Source organism: Clytia hemisphaerica, unplaced genomic scaffold (genome assembly GCF_902728285.1).
Source record: "Clytia hemisphaerica strain Z4C2 unplaced genomic scaffold, Clytia hemisphaerica genome assembly, whole genome shotgun sequence".
Classification (NCBI taxonomy): domain Eukaryota; kingdom Metazoa; phylum Cnidaria; class Hydrozoa; order Leptothecata; family Clytiidae; genus Clytia; species Clytia hemisphaerica.
In genome coordinates this window covers 506,580-525,195 of record NW_027104192.1, presented here as the reverse complement: position 1 = coordinate 525,195, position 18,616 = coordinate 506,580, and the positions used below count along the sequence as shown (strand labels likewise).

General features: G+C 37.8%; 1 protein-coding gene across 1 annotated transcript; it reads right to left on the bottom strand.

Moving 5' to 3' along the window:
- Positions 1 to 28: 28 nt before the first annotated feature.
- On the bottom strand, positions 29 to 18,494 carry LOC136815138 (adhesion G protein-coupled receptor E2-like). Its single transcript, XM_067071584.1, has 10 exons — positions 18,071 to 18,494; positions 15,214 to 15,581; positions 14,324 to 14,583; positions 13,582 to 13,728; positions 10,588 to 10,707; positions 9,867 to 10,043; positions 8,830 to 9,468; positions 3,525 to 3,702; positions 1,644 to 3,202; positions 29 to 1,398 (listed from the first exon to the last, which is right to left on the bottom strand). The coding sequence occupies exons 1-10, from the start codon at positions 18,392 to 18,394 to the stop codon at positions 1,190 to 1,192; spliced, it is 3,981 nt and encodes a 1,326-aa protein (XP_066927685.1). The 5' UTR covers positions 18,395 to 18,494; the 3' UTR covers positions 29 to 1,189.
- Positions 18,495 to 18,616: the final 122 nt, after the last annotated feature.

Here is an 18,616-nt window from a genome sequence, read left to right as displayed (position 1 = left end):
TATTCAACAAACTGCTCAATTTAATTGTTCATATTAAAGTGCTTTCTTTTTTCCTACAAATATTTTGTGCTTATAAAATCAAAAAACGAAAATCTTATTTACAAAATTATGAAATATAACTCAACTATAATAGCAGCGTTTGCAGATAGGTCTGTACCCCTTCCCTTTATAAATCTGCCCCTCCCTGAGTGACTATTCTCCATTTTGTAAAGCGTGACTACCCCCGGCGAAAGACTCATTTTCCATTATTTCAGCAAAGTTGGAGTTTCATATTTGGTGGTCAGAATCAATCCCTAATCCTAATTTTACGTCATTTCTTACCCCTTCCTTGATAAAGCACACTCTCTAACCCATTTTGCTGCATTTTTGAGAGCCTCTACGAGCCCCCCACCCCTTAAAAAGGGAAAGAGTGCAAATTATGATATGAGCAAGCAACATACATTAAAGGAAGAAATTTTGGCGGGAATTGAATTTGGCGGATTTAATTTGGTGGATGACGGGTTTTTAAATCTGAAATCAGAGGGTAAAAACATCGGGGTAAATTGTAAAAAATCGAACATAAAAAGAAAAAAGAATTGGCGAAAATATAATTTGGCGGATGGCGGGAAGAATATTTGGCGGTTTTGGCGGTATTCATTTCACCACTCTCTGTAGTACCCCGATAGGTTTCACCCGAAAAAAACACTAAATCACGGGGCATCGCATCATTTACTAAATTTCATCCCATTAAAAAAATTATTGATATGGTAAATTAAAATGAAAATGATAGCAACTTTGACCTCACTCATAAAAATCATTATAAAGATAAAAAAAAACTAAGTTTGAAATGAGGTATTGATGAGCCACTTTGGTTAAGTGCAGTGCAGATAATATCAAATAATATTTTCAAATGTTCACTCAATGCACCAGGAAATTTCCCTTTGCACATTCAAAAGTATGAAGAAATCTTATTCATTCATCGATTACACTGATCAGTGTTTCTATTCCAATTTATCAAGTAATCATCAACTCTGTCAAGCATTGTTACAACTGGTTTAAGATGTCATTTCATCAAACCAAAACGTAAGATATCGAACGTTAATTTGTTTCAATCTGTCCAACTTTGTATCCTTCAGTTCTCATTTCCGAACATTTTTTGGATAAAATCAAGTCCAAAAATAACGCCCACAGTAGGCTAATTACCAATAACTTATGATTGTCCAATTTCATCGAATCTGAAATCAATTTCTTGGTCCGACTCATCATCACTAAAACCTTGATTGACGAAGAATCGATTCATTGTGGGTGCATCAGATGATTCCTCAATGATGGTCGGTTGTGTTGGTATATTTTGCTCCTCTTTCTTTGGAGCCGTTGAAAATATGGGCTGAGTCTCGTATGGACGTTCATAATCATCACCTGTAGAAATATTGTTAGTACATTTATAAGCTTATTATGAAATAATTCTTAAATTTCAAACTGGTTTTTGACAAATACCATAATGCTCCATCACAATACACGGTGTCTCTTTACTGTTATAAAACTTAATATCTTATAGATTCCTATAGCCCTATGGTAAATACAGTACTTTGGTAAGCATTCAAGTCGAAATTTATAGCATGAAAACAACAAAGGAGTGACACGAGAACACTTCATCGACCTACCTTCATCTTCATCCGCATCTGGATCTCTCAATTGCAAGAAGATGACACTTCCATCACGAACGTGTTTATATTTCTTCTTCTTTGGTTGCTCCTTCTCATCTCCATTCTGTTCTTCGTTCTCCTCCTCATTCACTCCTTCGTTATCCTTCTCTTCATCTTCATCTTCACTACTCTCTGCATCGCTCCCCATATCTTTAAACTCAGCACGATAATCCTCAAATTTCTGATCATTTCCTTGACCCCAATCTGGTAACGGTCCGATCTGGTTCGCCTTGATAATCGGATCCTCACGTCTCAACACGCAATACATAATGGCGATTGAGAAACCTTGTAACAGATTACATAACGAGAAACAATATTCAGCTAAAAAGCTTCGATCTTGCAGCGCGATTGCACCAAAGACAGAGGTTAGAAGCACGAAAAATTGCGTGAAGAGTGTACGTATGCATTTCTCTTGTAACAAGATTCCGTTCTCCATGTTTCTTGCTTGGTAGATAGTCATGAGGAGGATAGTCAATGAGCCAACACCAAGAGTGACGATGACACCGGAGAATCCCCATACAGTACTTCCACTGAACAACAACCAACAGACCTTCTCCTCAACATCTGTGGTGAAATTCAATCCAGACAAAGTCAAAGTAACAAAGAAAGGTAACCCGTATCCAACGAACATATACAATTTGTACGAATTGTATTTTTCGCTGTCGAAGATTTCACTAACACGAGCTTGCAGGAACAAGGTGTAAATGAAGAGCCAGAAGAAAACAGTCTGTAGAAGGTAATAGAAGAGGAAAGCCAGTACAAAACATGAGATTGGACCAGGAGTAACATTGAAAGTAATGATTGAGAAACAAATCTCGGTCAGTAAATTGTTGAAAACGATGTGCATTTGAATAATGCGACCAGAATCATATTCTTTCATAGTGAAAACTTCCATGATGACTGCACCCCATTGATCTTTCAAGAACAAAAACACAAGCGTGAAAAGCAGTGCCAAGATAACGAAGAGAACAGACAGGAACGAATTAGCGCCAAGTTCGAATAAGGTGGTTACAGCATCTGGACTCCATCTTGCGAATTTACCAAGCACAGCAACGATGCCCCATGAATAACACGAACAGATAGTATGAGTTTTATTAGTTTTAATGATATCACAAGGTCGTTCAGCATACGAAGTCCCGATCTTTTCTAACATCCAATGAACACATTTCTTGACGTTGCGATCAGTTCGGATGTGTTCGAACGTGAAAATGACGTCACCTGGCCGTTCATGATTACACTTTGGATATTGTTTACAAGCCAAGAGGCGAGAGATGGGTACATATTGTGATTTATCTTTCTCTTCTTCAATTTCTTCTTGCCATTTGATTGCTTTTGCATGTGGCATGGTACTCATCTGATTGTACGTCACACAAGCTAAGGAGACGCGCGGTTTAAGTGTCCTCCAAATAGCTCTGAAACCACGCTTTTCGGTTTGCATATCAGAGAAAAAGATGATAGCTAGTTTACGGCGACCTGAACGAACTGCAGGCTTGTAGACTACTCCATCGCCACAATATCTAAAGAAAATCACGAATTTGTAAAAAAAAGAATGCAGCTATTATATTTAAATTTTTCCCATGATTTTCCTATGATTAATAAAAGATACTACAATCCTGGCGAAATGTAAATGGAATTCCACCTATTCTACTGTTTTTATGGCTCCTCTTCCCCTCCCCCTCTCTACAATGTTGCTGAGTCAAGTTGGACTGAAATTCAACATTGTATAAGAGGGGTATAGGGGGGAACTTGTGAATTCATACCAAAAAGTGAGGAGTTCCATTACTTTTGGCCAGTATTGTAGGCTCCAAAGAGTTCTATGAGATAGAAACAACTACATACCTTGCTTTGAATTCTCCTGTCTCTGATTCATCCCTGATCTCTACATTATCATAGAAACATTTCTTAGATTCTTCCATTTCGAAATGTTCGAACTTGACATAAACACTGTGATCTTCTGGTGCTTCTAAGATCCAAACGCAATACGCGTTTGCTGGATACTTTCTCTGAGTGAAATAACCTGCAAACAAAAATTATTTTAAGTTGTGTCACGTTGAAAACGCGTAGCTACCGTCGAGTCGCTTTGATCAGCGCCGTACCTTGTTTACCTTCCGTTAGAAAAAGGGGTAAAGGACCTTTTTGGGAATTCTCTAGGCCATAACAAATCGATGATAACTTTTTACTGCAACACTTTTTAATAGAGCAATAAAAAGTACTGTTGAAATAAGAGGAGATTATTAAATATTACCTGGTGAAACGATAGTGCCACCGTTCGTATCATTAAAATAGCCACCGCATTGGCGATATGGTGGTGGAAGAGTTGTAGTGATATCGAAAGTAACATTTGTACCATTGATGTTCCAAATACCGGTGGGAATGGGCGTTGAAGTGGTGGTGGTGGATGTGCTGGTTGGGCCAGCCTCTTCAGCCTGGGGCGGGGTGGGCGGTGGCGGAGTTGCCCAATTTTCAAAGGGTTCTTCTGCTTTTTCAATGAGCCACATATCAACGACATCGGTGAATTGTTTGAACACTGTTTTCTCATACATGTTGTGACACATATTGGGGAAAGATACATTGGCGATATCGCTGCATCGAATGTCGTATAGCTCGATTGAAGTATGATTTCCAGCAGTGAACGTATAGAAAAAANACATAGAGGTCTTGGCCGGACATAGAGGTCTTGGCCGGACATAGAGGTCTTGGCCGGACATAGAGGTCGTCGTCGAACATAGAGGTCTTGGCCGGACATAGAGGTCTTGGCCGGACATAGAGGTCTTGGCCGAACATAGAGGTCTTGGCCGGACATAGTGACATAGAGGTCATCGTCGAACATAGAATTCGCCGGGGCGGTTCGCATCAACGAAGGCGGTTTATCTGGCGGGGTGGTTCTTGCTCAGGGTGGTTTTTGCGAAGCGAATATACATGAGCCAGGGGAGTGCCAAGGAAAACTTGATGTGCGTTTTCTACGGTACGGTACGCTATTTCATCATTTTTCAGCTAAAATATTGAACAAATAATATGCAGCTCGCCGAAATTGATTTTCGCCAAACTTAGAAATCTTATTAAATCGCCAAAATGAATTCCGCCAAATTGCACCTAAATTCATTCGCCAAAATTTCTTCTCTTAAGGTATCTTTATTTAAGAACGTCAAAAAGTTTTGTTAAAGCCTTTAGATATGTTCTCAACCTTTCAAAGTTTTTTACGTTTAAACTTTATTTTTAGCAAGTGTAAACCTTTTCTTATGTTAGTTACTGTTATGTCACAAGAAGAAATTGTTTTACTGTTTTAGACATCAAATTTTTGTCCAATTCATCATCATTTGCATGTGTATTTTACAAACTGGTCCTAATTTGCTTAGCCTTAGATTTTACGTCTCAGGACTGAAAATTACTTTTGAAAATTAAAACTTATTAAAAGGTACAATAGTTTCGGAAAATTTTACAAACTGGTCCGTTTAGTACTAAATATCACCTAGAACCGTTTTTCGGTATATTTTGCCTTAATTTAAATTTAAACTGAATTTCCAGGGTGCTTTCCTATTTCAACAAATAGGAAATAGGTGGCTGAACTGAAATTTTTAAATCAACTTATTGGTAAGCCCAGGAAAAACAGCGGATTGATCTAGAAAAATACTTGCGGTACACATTTTTTATAAGCAACCGGGTTGCTAAGGGCTCAGGCCTCAAAATGGCCCAAAAAAATTAAGCAATTTGCTTAGCAATCCTGACGCCTCAAATCCAAACTAGCATGTAGCAACTTTTTTTCCTCAGCAATAAAAAAAAATCGGGCACAATTTTAGAAGAGAGCCTTGCAAACATTCGAAAGATGCCTTTACTGTCCATTTAAATTGAAAAATTGTCGAAAAATTCAAAATTGTGCTTTTCAACTATTTTAAGTTTGAAAATCTTTTGCCCTCCTGGATTTCGAAAAATCCTTAGCGAAAAATGATATTGACGCAAACGCCATTTTGACCAAAATTTCAAAATAACAAAAAAACTTTTTAGAGTTGAAAACGAAGTAGCCAAGCAAGCTCGACGCTCGCTTGCTTCTTATTTCGCGCTCGATGGCAATTTCAAGACATCGAGTAAGAAGCATTAGCGAGCGTCGAGCTTGTTTGGCTAAAAACGAAGCGAAGAACCAACAGAAATGCCTACAATGACTTATATTGAAAAAAAAATCATCACCCCATTCATTGATCATTGATTAATTTCCAAAACATCTGAAATCTTCCAGACGACTTTAGAGTCTGGCTGGGCAGAATAAAAATCAGAATGGCCACTTATCTGCGTCATCCAGTCTATCAAAAAGCTCTAAGTGACCTCCAGGCTAATGATCCCGTTGTTCGACGGTGACTTCTATGTCCGGCCAAGACCTCTATGTTCGACGACGGCCTCTATGTCCGGCCAAGACCTCTATGTTCGACGACGACCTCTATGTCCGGCCAAGACCTCTATGTCCGGCCAAGACCTCTATGTTCGACGACCTCGAGGCCCAAACCTCTATGGCCGGCCAAGACCTCTATGTCCGGCCAAGAACCTCTACGACGACCTCTATGTCCCGGCCTCTATGTTTTACGACGACCTCTTCCGGCCAAGACTCTATGTTATCGAAGAAGACGACGTTCTGCCGTGACTTTGCTATACACAAATACGATAAGGTGTTATTTTGAAGACTGTGTTGTCAAATTTCCAGACCAGAACTTATAAAATAAAGACCGAAAAAAATTGGGCTGAGACCTCTATGAACGACGACGACTTCTATGTCCGACCACGACCTCTATGTCCGGCGACGACCTCTATGTCCGACCACGGCCTCTATGCGCGGCGACGACGACCTCTATGTTCGACGACGGCTTATCATTTCGGATTATTGAACCCGATCCCCCCTGATAAGCAAATTACTTATTTTTTTTGGGCCATTTTGAGGCCTGAGCCCTTAGCAGCCCGGTTGCTTATAAAAAATGTGTACCGCAAGTATTTTTCTAGATCAATCCGCTGTTTTTCCTGGGCTTGCCAATAAGTTGATTTACAAAATTTTAGTTCAGCCACCTATTTCCTATTTGTTGAAATAGGAAAGCACCCTGGAAATTCAGTTTAAATTTAAATTAAGGCAAAATATACCGAAAAACGGTTCTAGGTGGTATTTAGTACTAAACGGACCAGTTTGTAAAATTTTCCGAAACTATTGTACCTTTTAATAAGTTTTAATTTTAATAAGTCAAAAGTAATTTTCAGTCCTGAGACGTAAAATCTAAGGCTAAGCAAATTAGGACCAGTTTGTAAAATACACATGCAAATGATGATGAATTGGACAAAAATTTGATGTCTAAAACAGTAAAACAATTTCTTCTTGTGACAGTAACTAACATAAGAAAAGGTTTACACTTGCTAAAAATAAAGTTTAAACGTAAAAAACTTACAAAACTTTTTGACGTTCTTAAATAAAGATACCTTAAGAGAAGAAATTTTGGCGAATGAATTTAGGTGCAATTTGGCGGAATTCATTTTGGCGATTTAATAAGATTTCTAAGTTTGGCGAAAATCAATTTCGGCGAGCTGCATATTATTTGTTCAATATTTTAGCTGAAAAATGATGAAAATAGCATTTTTTAAAAGAAATAGAGACTAGTGTGAAAGAAAATTAAATTTGGCGAGAATTAATTTTGGCGATTGGCTTATAAATTTATAGCGTTTGAACGCTTCTTGGACGCTTCCAGCCCGCGCTGATTTTCCGATCTCTTCTTTAAATTTCTTAATTTAAACATTAGAGAGATAATCATAACAGAAACTCGCCCGAAGATTATCTCCGTAACTATTTAGATCTGGTATACATCCTCTACACTAAAAACCAATTGTTCCAAATTTACGGAAGCGACGGATAGAAATGTATGAGAAAGTGCCGCCTGAGGGATCGAAATGATGTTTTCGGTACCGTAGAAAACGCACATCAAGTTTTCCTTGGCGCTCCCCTGGTATATAGAATTTAAAGGTACATGCACACGATAGCAAAACTGCTTCGCTCATGTATATTCGCTTCGCAAAAACCACCCTGAGCAAGAACCACCCCGCCAGATAAACCGCCTTCGTTGATGCGAACCGCCCCGGCGAATTCTATGTTCGACGACGACCTCTATGTCCGGCCAAGACCTCTATGTTCGACGACGACCTTTATGTCCGGCCAAGACCTCTATGTCCGGCCAAGACCTCTATGTTCGACGACGACCTCTATGTCCGGCCAAGACCTCTATGTTATCGAAGAAGATGACGTTCTGCCGTGACTTTGCTATACACAAATACGATAAGGTGTTATTTTGAAGACTGTGTTGTCAAATTTCCGGACCAGAACTTATAAAATAAAGACCGAAAAAAATTGGGCTGAGACCTCTATGAACGACGACGACTTCTATGTCCGACCACGACCTCTATGTCCGGTGACGACCTCTATGTCCGACCACAGCCTCTATGCGCGGCGACGACGACCTCTATGTTCGACGACGGCTTATCATTTCGGATTATTGAACCCGATCCCCCCTGATATACAATCCTGGCGAAATGTAAATGGAATTCCACCTATTCTACTGTTTTTATGGCTCCTCTTCCCCTCCCCCTCTCTACAATGTTGCTGAGTCAAGTTGGACTGAAATTCAACATTGTATAAGAGGGGTATAGGGGGAACTTGTGAATTCATACCAAAAAAGTGAGGAGTTCCATTACTTTTGGCCAGTATTGTAGGCTCCAAAGAGTTCTATGAGATAGAAACAACTACATACCTTGCTTTGAATTCTCCTGTCTCTGATTCATCCCTGATCTCTACATTATCATAGAAACATTTCTTAGATTCTTCCATTTCGAAATGTTCGAACTTGACATAAACACTGTGATCTTCTGGTGCTTCTAAGATCCAAACGCAATATGCGTTCGCTGGATACTTTCTCTGAGTGAAATAACCTGCAAACAAAAAATATTTAAGTTGTGTCACGTTGAAAACGCGTAGCTGCCGTCGAGATGCTTTGATCAGCGACGTACCTTATTTACCTTCCGTTACAAATTCTCTAGGCCATAGCGAACCGATAAAATTTTTTTACTGCAACACTTTGTAATAGAGCAATAAAAAGTACTGTTGAAAAAAGAGGAGATTAATCATTACCTGGTGAAACGATAGTGCCGCCGTTCGTATCATTAAAATAGCCACCGCATTGGCGATATGGTGGTGGAAGAGTTGTAGTGATATCGTAAGTAACATTTGTACCATTGATGTTCCAAATACCGGTGGGAATGGGCGTTGAAGTGGTGGTGGTGGATGTGCTGGTTGGGTCAGCCTCTTCAGCCTGGGGCGGGGTGGGCGGTGGCGGAGTTGCCCAATTTTCAAAGGGTTCTTCTGCTTTTTCAATGAGCCACATATCAACGACATCGGTGAATTGTTTGAACACTGTTTTCTCATACATGTTGTGACACATATTGGGGAAAGATACATTGGCCAAATCGCTGCATCGAATGTCGTATAGCTCGATTGAAGTATGATTTCCAGCAGTGAACGTATAGAAAAAAGAGTGTGTCACTTCTTTAAAATGGTAGGTGTAAGTGCGATTGACCAGCTGATAAATGGTCCGCACAATGTGCGCGTGATAGTCCAACGGATGTCTCCAATCTTCACTGGATCCATTACGCAAATTCATGATAACCTTGTCCAAGATATCTCTCTCCGTTCCAAGATAAGGACGTTGTGCAGGCATGATTTTTGGACAAATGCAATTGTAACCCCCGTCATAATTCACACAACGCTCACCTACAAACGTAAAAAACACGACAATATACATTCCGAATGACTAGTTCGAGTACCTAATATTTTCTTTCTAATTAAGTTTAATTAGTTCCCGTCAAAATTAAATATTTTGCTCACTCACCAAAATAAGTTCCCGCCAGAATTAGATTTTTTGTTTCCTTGCCTAAATAACCCTTGAAATTCATCAAAATTGCTCAAAATAAGGCAAAATAGAACAGATTTACGCTGTCATTCGCCAAAATAAGTTCCCTTAAGGTATTGGTTTACGAATATGAGTGCTCAAAATCTTTTTGCAAAACCATCAGGTTTTCTATTCAGCCTAGAGCACACGGTGTCGAGTTCTCTAGATCTGGTAAGGTCTATCGAGCGAGTAATTTAATAAAAGAAGCAAAACAACTTACCAGTTTTACAATTATTGCTTTCAGCGCATTCATTGATATCTTCGCACCATCTTCCACTACCTCTAAACCCGGTCTTGCAAATACAGGAGTAACTTCCCGGCGTATTTCCACAAACTGCTTGTTCATGACATGGGTCATTCTCGCATTCATCAATGTCCGAACAATAGAAACCACTACCTGAAATTGATACCAAATACAAATATTTCGCAATATGATTGTTGAATGAAAGGTGAGCTCAATTCTTTTGGTGTTCTATCACCACAGCACAGACAGCATCATGCCTAGGCTGCGCGCATCCCCAGAATTTATTTTGTTATAGGGGATGCGTATCGTGTATGAAATTCTCGTCCGAGAGTTACCTCAAATTTGGGGTAAATTTTGCATAAATTTAAATTATTTCTTCACATCCAATCAAAGAAAGAAAAAAATTAAGTCATTGTGCTGGTGTTTTCATAATTATCAATTTTCATTCATTGAACAAAGTAAAAAAAGAAGTCATTGTATTGCTATGCCGCATAATCAAAAAAGAAAAAAGGAAAGATGGGGGTAAGTTTGGACAGACATATTTTAGACGATACGCATCCCCTATATCAAATCATATCAGAGGGGATGCGTGCAGCCTACATCATGCCCGGCATCTTATTACTGATAACTTTCTCCCTTCTTCTAGAGGAAACTAACAGATCATGATCTAGAATATTATTGTAATGAATAGACTCACCAGCATATCCAGTACGGCAATTACAAACATAACTACCAATGGTGTTTTCACATTTGGCTTCTGGCGAACAGTTGTTGATCTTCTTACATTCGTTGACGTCCTGGCAATCATCCGGATTGCCTACGGAAGCAAGAGGTAAATAATGTAGGCTGGCCACCCAATTAAATTTACCTTAAGGAATCTTATTTTGGCGAGGAACTAATTTTGGCGAAGTTGGCGAGCGAACTCGAAATTCGCCAAATTTAGTTCCCACCAAAATTAATTTTTTAGGTCATTCGCCAAATTAAGTTCAAGCCAAAATAAAAAAAACAACGTTGGTTTGCCAAAATAAGTTCTCGCCAAAATTAAAAATTTTGGTATTTGGCCTAAATAACTTTTGAGCTCACAAAAATAAAAGCTTGAAATAAGGCAAAATAGAACAGATTTACGCTGTCATTCGCCAAATTAAGTTCTATTGCCGAAATTAAAAAAATCGTTGATTCGCCAAAATAAGTTCTCACCAAAAAAAGTTCCCTTAAGGTAGTATAATTGGTCAGCCTAAGCTGAGCATTCAAATAGGTAAAAATTTTCCAGTTCCTCCATAAGACGGCAAAAAAAAAATCCGATTTTCCGATCTCACTTTGATTACTAAACTTTCTTCCGATCGGGTTAACTTTTTGGGTACTTTTAGCGTTACTAGGGTTGGTGAATGAGGGGTATGTGCGGACGGGACCTCCGAAAACCGACCCTTAGAGAGACCAAATTTTAGTGAAAAAGTGACCCTTAGAGAGACTTTTTCGAAAAATTTTCTCTGATTTTCAAAAGTTTCCTACACTTAGTGAGACTTTTTTGTAATTTTTTCTCTCAAAATCAAATTTTTTTTCTAAAAATCGTGATTTTTCCCACCCTTAGAGAGACTACTTTGAAATTTCCTGATTTTTGTAACCCTTAGAGAGACTTTGAAAGGTGAAAAACCCGACCCTTACCGTCCGCACATACCCAGCACCTATTTTTGCCTAAGTACCCCCCCCCCGGGTTGTACCAAAGTATTTCCAGTGTAAATCTGTTGCAAGCTTCAATTTCTGTCATTTATTTTTTTAACTCGGCAAATCAAACACATGATTTTCATCAAGGGGCTTCTTTTTCTACATCCTTTGAAGGTTTAAAGCCGTTTGCTCAAGTTTTTGTTTATGTTGAATTTTTCGATACTTTTTTATTGCTGCTTTTTAAATAGTTTTTTGCAATAAAACATATTTTTCTTGTTTGCCTCTAGGGGAATTGATGGTGTTATAATGTTATTGGAATTTGATAAAGTTTACAAAAGTACAGCTACTGTATAAATTTGATATAAAGACTGGATGCAATCGTGCTTTTTTAGACTTGGACGTGTTTGTGATAAAGGCGAATCGCAAAAAACTGTTTGGTTCCCGTCATTTCTACTTTAAAAAGTGGGAGTCGTTCGGCCGGTCAGTCGAAAATATTTTTCTGTTAAGAAGCAGCTATACATCTTGTTGAAAGGGAATTCGTGTGGACTGATCCGAATTTTAAAATTGAGAAACCGTGGAACTGGTGTTTTCGGTTTACTCTCCATTAGCATGCGACTCTCTACTTCGATTTGAAAACTTTTAAACACAGAGCGTGCAGAGGTCGACAGTGGAAATCCAGCAAAGCAGCGGAAAAGCTTTCCGACTCTCCAGCTCTACCTGCTGACCGTAAATCAGATGACGGGAACCAAATGATGACACATCACAATCTCCTATTATTGGACTGCAAAATTATGACAAATGGTCTTTGGAATTTGATCAATTATATTAATATTAATATATACAGTTCTTGTTGAAATTGATCAAACTATTTTTCACGTAGTTCCGGACGCAGATTGTGTTTTTCTAACCTTTTCTAACCTTGGCGCACATTTTGACTGAATGATGGAATGGAATGAATGGCGATAACAGTTTATAGATATCTCTTATCAGACTTGCAGAAAGCGGGCTGCCGTCAAGTTACACAACATGCACACTCTCGTCACAAATTGAACAGCCATAACAAACAGATCAATCTGGTCTTCATTTAACATTGTTTTAAAGTTTAAAAAACACTGCCAGTGCTTGGCACAGAAGAGAGGACTCCCAGTTGAAATTAATTGCTACACCGCTGCCCTGTTGAATTTATTTATTATGGTTGTGTGTTTATTCCGCCAAGGCGGTAAATCAATCGCCCAAATTCATAGACCAATCAAAAGCGAGTTTAAAGCAAAACGGGGGGAAAATGAGCTTCCCCGCATAGTTATGAATTTTAAGTTTTGCTTTCGATTATCATTTGCGACCAGCAAAGTCTTCAGATGGTTGTGTGCATGTTGTGTAACTTGAGGGTACTAAACTACAAAATTTATTTACCCAGACTGGAGGGGCCATTTATATAGTACGTACACAGTGAAGGGAGGAGAGGGGGTTTAGCAAAAGCGTACATCTATTGTTTAAACAAAATCATTTCTATTGTTCTCTGCGTACAAGGGGGAGGGGGTGTCAAATATTTGGAAAATCTTTGCGTACGTACTATAGGGACAATGCTAAAGAGAAGTATACTTTGAGCTTCTCGTGGGGGGGGGGAGGGGCTGGAGGAGCTCTCAGGCTTGTTTTACATAATTTTAAATCAAGTTATCAAATGTTTCACATTTTGTACAATTCAACATATTTAGTCTACTCTGTTTCAGTGCATCTCTTACATCTGTTAACCCACTTATTAAAGCTATCTAGCTAAGCTCTATTGGCTGACCTTCCAGCCTCGGCTGGTTTATTTACTTTTTGTTCCTCAACCCTTTCCTTGCTTCGTTCATCCTAACTAGAAGAAACAGTTATCCAGAGAAATTAGTTTGGTAACAATGAGAGATAAAAGCGTGAAAGACGTACGGGTTTTAACCCTTTTAAGCCCCTCTAAAATCAGTTCGTAATTGAAAAAAATTTCAGTGTCAGTCATGCCGATTCTCGATGTTGACAAACTGCACAAACTACTGACCGTCGTATCCAAGTTTGCATCTGCATTCGTAACTGCCAAAAGTGTTGATACAATCAGCAAGTGGTTTGCACCAATACCCAGGATTTGCAGGTGGTGTCATCTCACATTCAATAGCATCTTCGCAGTAATAACCATCACCACGAAAACCTGAACGGATAATGCGGAAATTATTGACAAATTCTAATAACAATGGAGTTCTCTGGCCAACCGAACAAGATCGATAACAACTCAAAACAAAAAGGGGGTACGATATACTTCCAGTTATTCTCATCATATATGCAAAATTTTCAATTTAGAATTATCTTTTTTTACAAAACTGGAAAATAGGATAGAGCATGACTTTCTGAGAAAAAAAAGTATACTGAGTCTTGTACTCAAACACCCTGAAAGCTTTAAAATTATCTGAAATCTGTCAGACAAAATTTGATGTCAATCATACTCCATCTGAAAGAATTTTGTTGATTTGTTGTAGTATACTTTTTTTTTGTATCCAATCATTTTCTTTTAGTTCGACTTTGAAAAATTGTCAACTTTCCACCTATCTATCTTGGTTAGGAGTTTTGCCTACAGCAAGGCCTAATTTGCGGGCCCCCTTTCAAAAAGTCTTAAAATCATATATACTTTTGAACCAGTCACATGCGGTTGCGTCTCACGAAAGATGCTAAGGATTCTAAAGATTGACCGAATACTATTCGCCTTACTCAAATTTATGAAAAATATAAACGAAAGGTAAAATACAAACCTGGATTGCAGTCACAATTGAAGCCACCATCATAATCAGTACAGGTTGCAAGATGGCTACAATTATGTTTATAACTAGGTCTTCTTTCGATACACTCGTTGATTTGCACACAAAAGAAACCGTTGTACAAAGCATCGTGATAACCAACTGGACATGTGCAATAATAAGAATCCACAGTATCCGTACATTTGGCCAATGGATCACATCTGTTCCAACCGTTCTCACATTCATTCACATTCTTCCAACCAAGCACTCCGACTCTATCAATGAAAAGATAAGAGCACATAGGATACATAGTATACCTAGTTTAATAAGGAGCATCAAAACGTCAAAACGTCAGCGGACAAAAAAGGTTAAAAAGGCAAGAAAAAGTGAAAAAGTGAAACTTTAAGATTTACGCCAGTGTTTTGAACACTGGTAATTTCAGAGACTTTTTAATTTTTTTTGAGTGGTTTACTATGCATGTTGGTTGTGAAATACACACTATTAGCGCTTCTTTGATGGCGGTAAACATGATAAAAGTGGTCTTAGGACATTTTCTGAAATTTAATTAAAAGAATTTCGCGGATAAGACCTTTTCAAATTTCCAAATCGACGAAATCCGCGAAATGTAATCCCCGCGAAAATTAATCCCATTAAAGAAGTAAGAATTGTTTAGTTATTTTGATAACTGATTTTTCTAAAAGCAAATAGGGAAGGAAAACCTCTTGTCATTTAATTGAGTGAGAATTTCAACTTCCTTATTTTTAGCACAGAAATCCGGTAAGTTTTATACTATCGTAGTAATTCTCATCAGGGACGATTTTTGTCCGAATTTTTAATCCCATGTGTTTTAATTAAAATATAATTGACTTACTATACAATTATTCATATAAGAATAAAACTGTTACCTCATACACTTCAGATTGTTGTATTCAATCGGTATAAACTTCAAATAACGCGCTTTCAAATGCGGAACAATGAAGTTGTAAACAATCGTATCTCCGTCTTCATTGCCTGGGAAAATGTTTGGTGAACCAGAGTCTTCCAAATAATGCCAGGTCACATTATCTGTACTCCATTGTAACTTGTATGTCTTGGCAGCAAAGACAACGCTGACGCCAGCTCTTCCTTGGGAACCTACTGCAGATATGGTTGAAACATTACCAAGATCAACCATGAGCCACGATTCAGTAGAATCACCAGGAGCACACCAGGAACCTTTGTTGTTCTCATTGGCATTCAAACGAGCATTACGAGGTAAAAAATCTTGATAAACCTGAGAAAATGTTTAAGACTAAAATTAGTTTAAACTGATTTTAGCATGATAAAGTATCATTATTTACAAGATTCTTTAAGAACTTTAAGAACGAGAACGAATGAAATGGCTCTGAAATTTGAGTGATGAAACTGTAGACAGAAAACCAGTAATAGGAAATAAGAATTTAAAGTGCAGTTACAATAATTTTTGTATCACTTAAGGTTTCAAAAATTTGAAAACCTTTGAAAGTTGAGGGTCGACAGTGCGAATAAGTCCCGCAAAATATACCGCTTCAATACCATCACATCGAGGTAATTAGTTCTGTTAAAATAAGCTCCTTTGAATTTTTGTTCAATTGGTATAGTGACAGTATGATAAAACAACCTCGTGGGCCCCGGCAAGCCATTTTGATTAAGGGGGCCAACATATGGGGGTCAACATTTTGGAAAAAAATGTCGCCCACCATGGTTGGGCGACAAAGAAAATTTTTCACTTTTTATATCTTCAAAACAATCTATCACTGGAAAAAATTTTCGATTTCCAAGGTTGGAAATTTCAAGTTTTCTTAGTTGGAAAAAAGATAAAATCCAATGGAAAATCCAACCTGAAAATGTGGGACATTCTCCAAGGTTGAAAATTTTGCATTTTCCATGGCTTGGAATTTTCGTAAATCCAGGTTGAAAAAAGCCAAAATCCAAATTTAACAAGGTTGGAATTTTTTAAAATTCACGTTGAAAAAAGCCAAAATCCAAATTTAACAAGGTTGGAATTTTTTAAAATTCACGTTGAAAAAAGCCAAAATCCAAAAAGTGATGGCAGAGATGTGGAAAGAGATCTTAACAAGGTTTTTGTTTTTGTGAACAGTCACTCGCTAGCCTAGGCTCGATGGCTCCCGGTCAATCTCTCGTTATTGTTCGCACAGATACGTGGTTGATCTTAGATCACTCACACAGCTCAGCAGGGCGCTATTTGAAACTATGACACAAGTACCCTATGTGCTTCACTGTGCGAACTCACTGCGATTGACCGAGGCCGCTCCGAAGAGACGCCTCACCTGACGGAAACTTACAGCTTGACTGCTCACATTATAACCTAATATCTAGGTTAGCTATACATCAAAACAGTTTTGAGCGAAAAATCGCTTGTGGTTTTCCCAAGGACATGCGCAGAAAATGGTTAGAAAAATGTAATTTCCACATGGATTTTTAACGTTTTCCAAATGTTTTGAAAAACACAAATTTCCAACCCAAAAAGTCTAGTTTTCCAATCGAAAGAGTTTCAATTTCACAAAAATGTATTTTCCACATGGATTTTTAACGTTTTCCAAACTGTTTGGAAAAACACAAATTTCCAACCCAAAAAGTCTAGTTTTCCAATCGAAAGAGTTTCAATTTCACAAAAATGTAATTTCCACATGGATTTTTAACGTTTTCCAAACTGTTTGGAGAAACACAAATTTCCAACCCAAAAAGTCTAAATTTCCAAGAAAGGGTCTCAATCTCAGAAAAATGTAATTTCCACATGGATTTTTAACGATTTCCAAACTGTTTGGGAGAAACACAAATTTCCGACCCAAAAAGTCTAGTTTTTCAACTTGAGGTATCAAATTTACTAAAATATGTATTTTCACATCGATTTTTGACCTTTTTTTTCGATTCCCAAACTGTTTGGAAAATAAAAATTTCCCACCCAAAAAGTCATGTTTTCCAACCAGCCTTGGAAAATTGTCATTTCTACATGGGTTTTTTTCACTTGATTTTTCAAGGGCATTGGTTTATTCTACAAAACCTATGGGTAATTTACGTTTTCCAAATCAGCTTAAGGTAATCGCTCAAATTTCCAACCTTCAATTATAAAACCAAAATTTCCAACCCAAAAGTATTGAATTTCCAACCTTGGAAATCGAAAATTTTTTCCTGTGTATTAGGGGAGAATAATAGTTTTTGTGGTTTGATTTGGTCTCCAGCTTAAAATAGTAACTCTTAAAAACGTATGACATGGTTTACCAAAAAGTAGGGGGGGGCGATGGACCCCCCGACCCCACCGTTGACGGGCCCATGAAGCTATGACAATCATACAGTTAACTCTCGTTTATTCAAGGTCCAACGGGAAGTCTAATTTGTTCGAATTATAAAAAGTACTTTACGAGGGTTTCCTCTTAATCGGGAAGTATAGTTCGAACTATAGAAAGATCAAATACAATTTCAAATAGCGCACCGCGCTGAATCTAAAAATAGATTTTATTTTTTGACATAATCATTACTCTCGATGTGTTTGTACGAGTTCCAATCCCATCAACCTTTGCGTTAATCTGTTTTGTACGTTAATTACATCATTTGACAAAAGATATATAACAACTTGCACGTATCTTTGATTAAGCCGCATTGAATTGTGGGATTGCAACTCGTACAAATGTCAAAAAAAGTGAAAAGTAATAATTATGACGTAAGCGTTGCGGAGCGCTATTAGAGAGAGAGAAAGTTCTCTGTATTAAAAATTCGACTTACGTTATTACTGGTAAACATTTCATTGGGAAGCCTCTCATAATCGAAAAATGGAAATCCAACAACTGCTCCTGACTCATAAGGATGAATACCATACGGACTGTAATCATTGGTACAATCTGTGAAATTCTCTTTCCATGTTAAGCCTGGACCCGGGGCAATATGAGCTTGACGGCAAACACAGTAAAATTGACCAGGGTAGGTGACACAATCTAAAGGGCATGAATGGCCAGCACCGCACACTTCCCCTTTATGGTATGTTTGACTTTCCACATAAACAAAACATAGAAATACAATAAGAAGTAATGATGATTTGCTATAAAACATTACTTCTTGTTGCTCTTCTTCTCATTCACATTCTTTTTCAATCTTCACATCATGATTTTTATGTCATTCTTTTAAAAAATTACCAAAAAAGAAAATCAACAAATTGAGAAATCTGTAAGAGAAGAATTTGTTAGACAAAAATTATTCAATGTAGAAATGTTGAATGAATTTATTATTGAACAAAATTTTTGATGACATTTTATATTCAGTATAACAATAATT

What these genes read in the sequence shown, in the direction of transcription:
- LOC136815138 (XM_067071584.1), bottom strand. Translation starts at nt 18,394, where the DNA reads ATGTTTTATAGCAAATCATCATTACTTCTTATTGTATTTCTATGTTTT. An exon ending in ATGCAAACTTGGATACGACG is followed by an intron (nt 10,708 to 13,581) that starts GTCAGTAGTTTG and finishes TTGCTTCCGTAG; the next exon opens with GCAATCCGGATGATTGCCAG. An exon ending in TTGCCGTACTGGATATGCTG is followed by an intron (nt 10,044 to 10,587) that starts GTGAGTCTATTC and finishes TATCAATTTCAG; the next exon opens with GTAGTGGTTTCTATTGTTCG.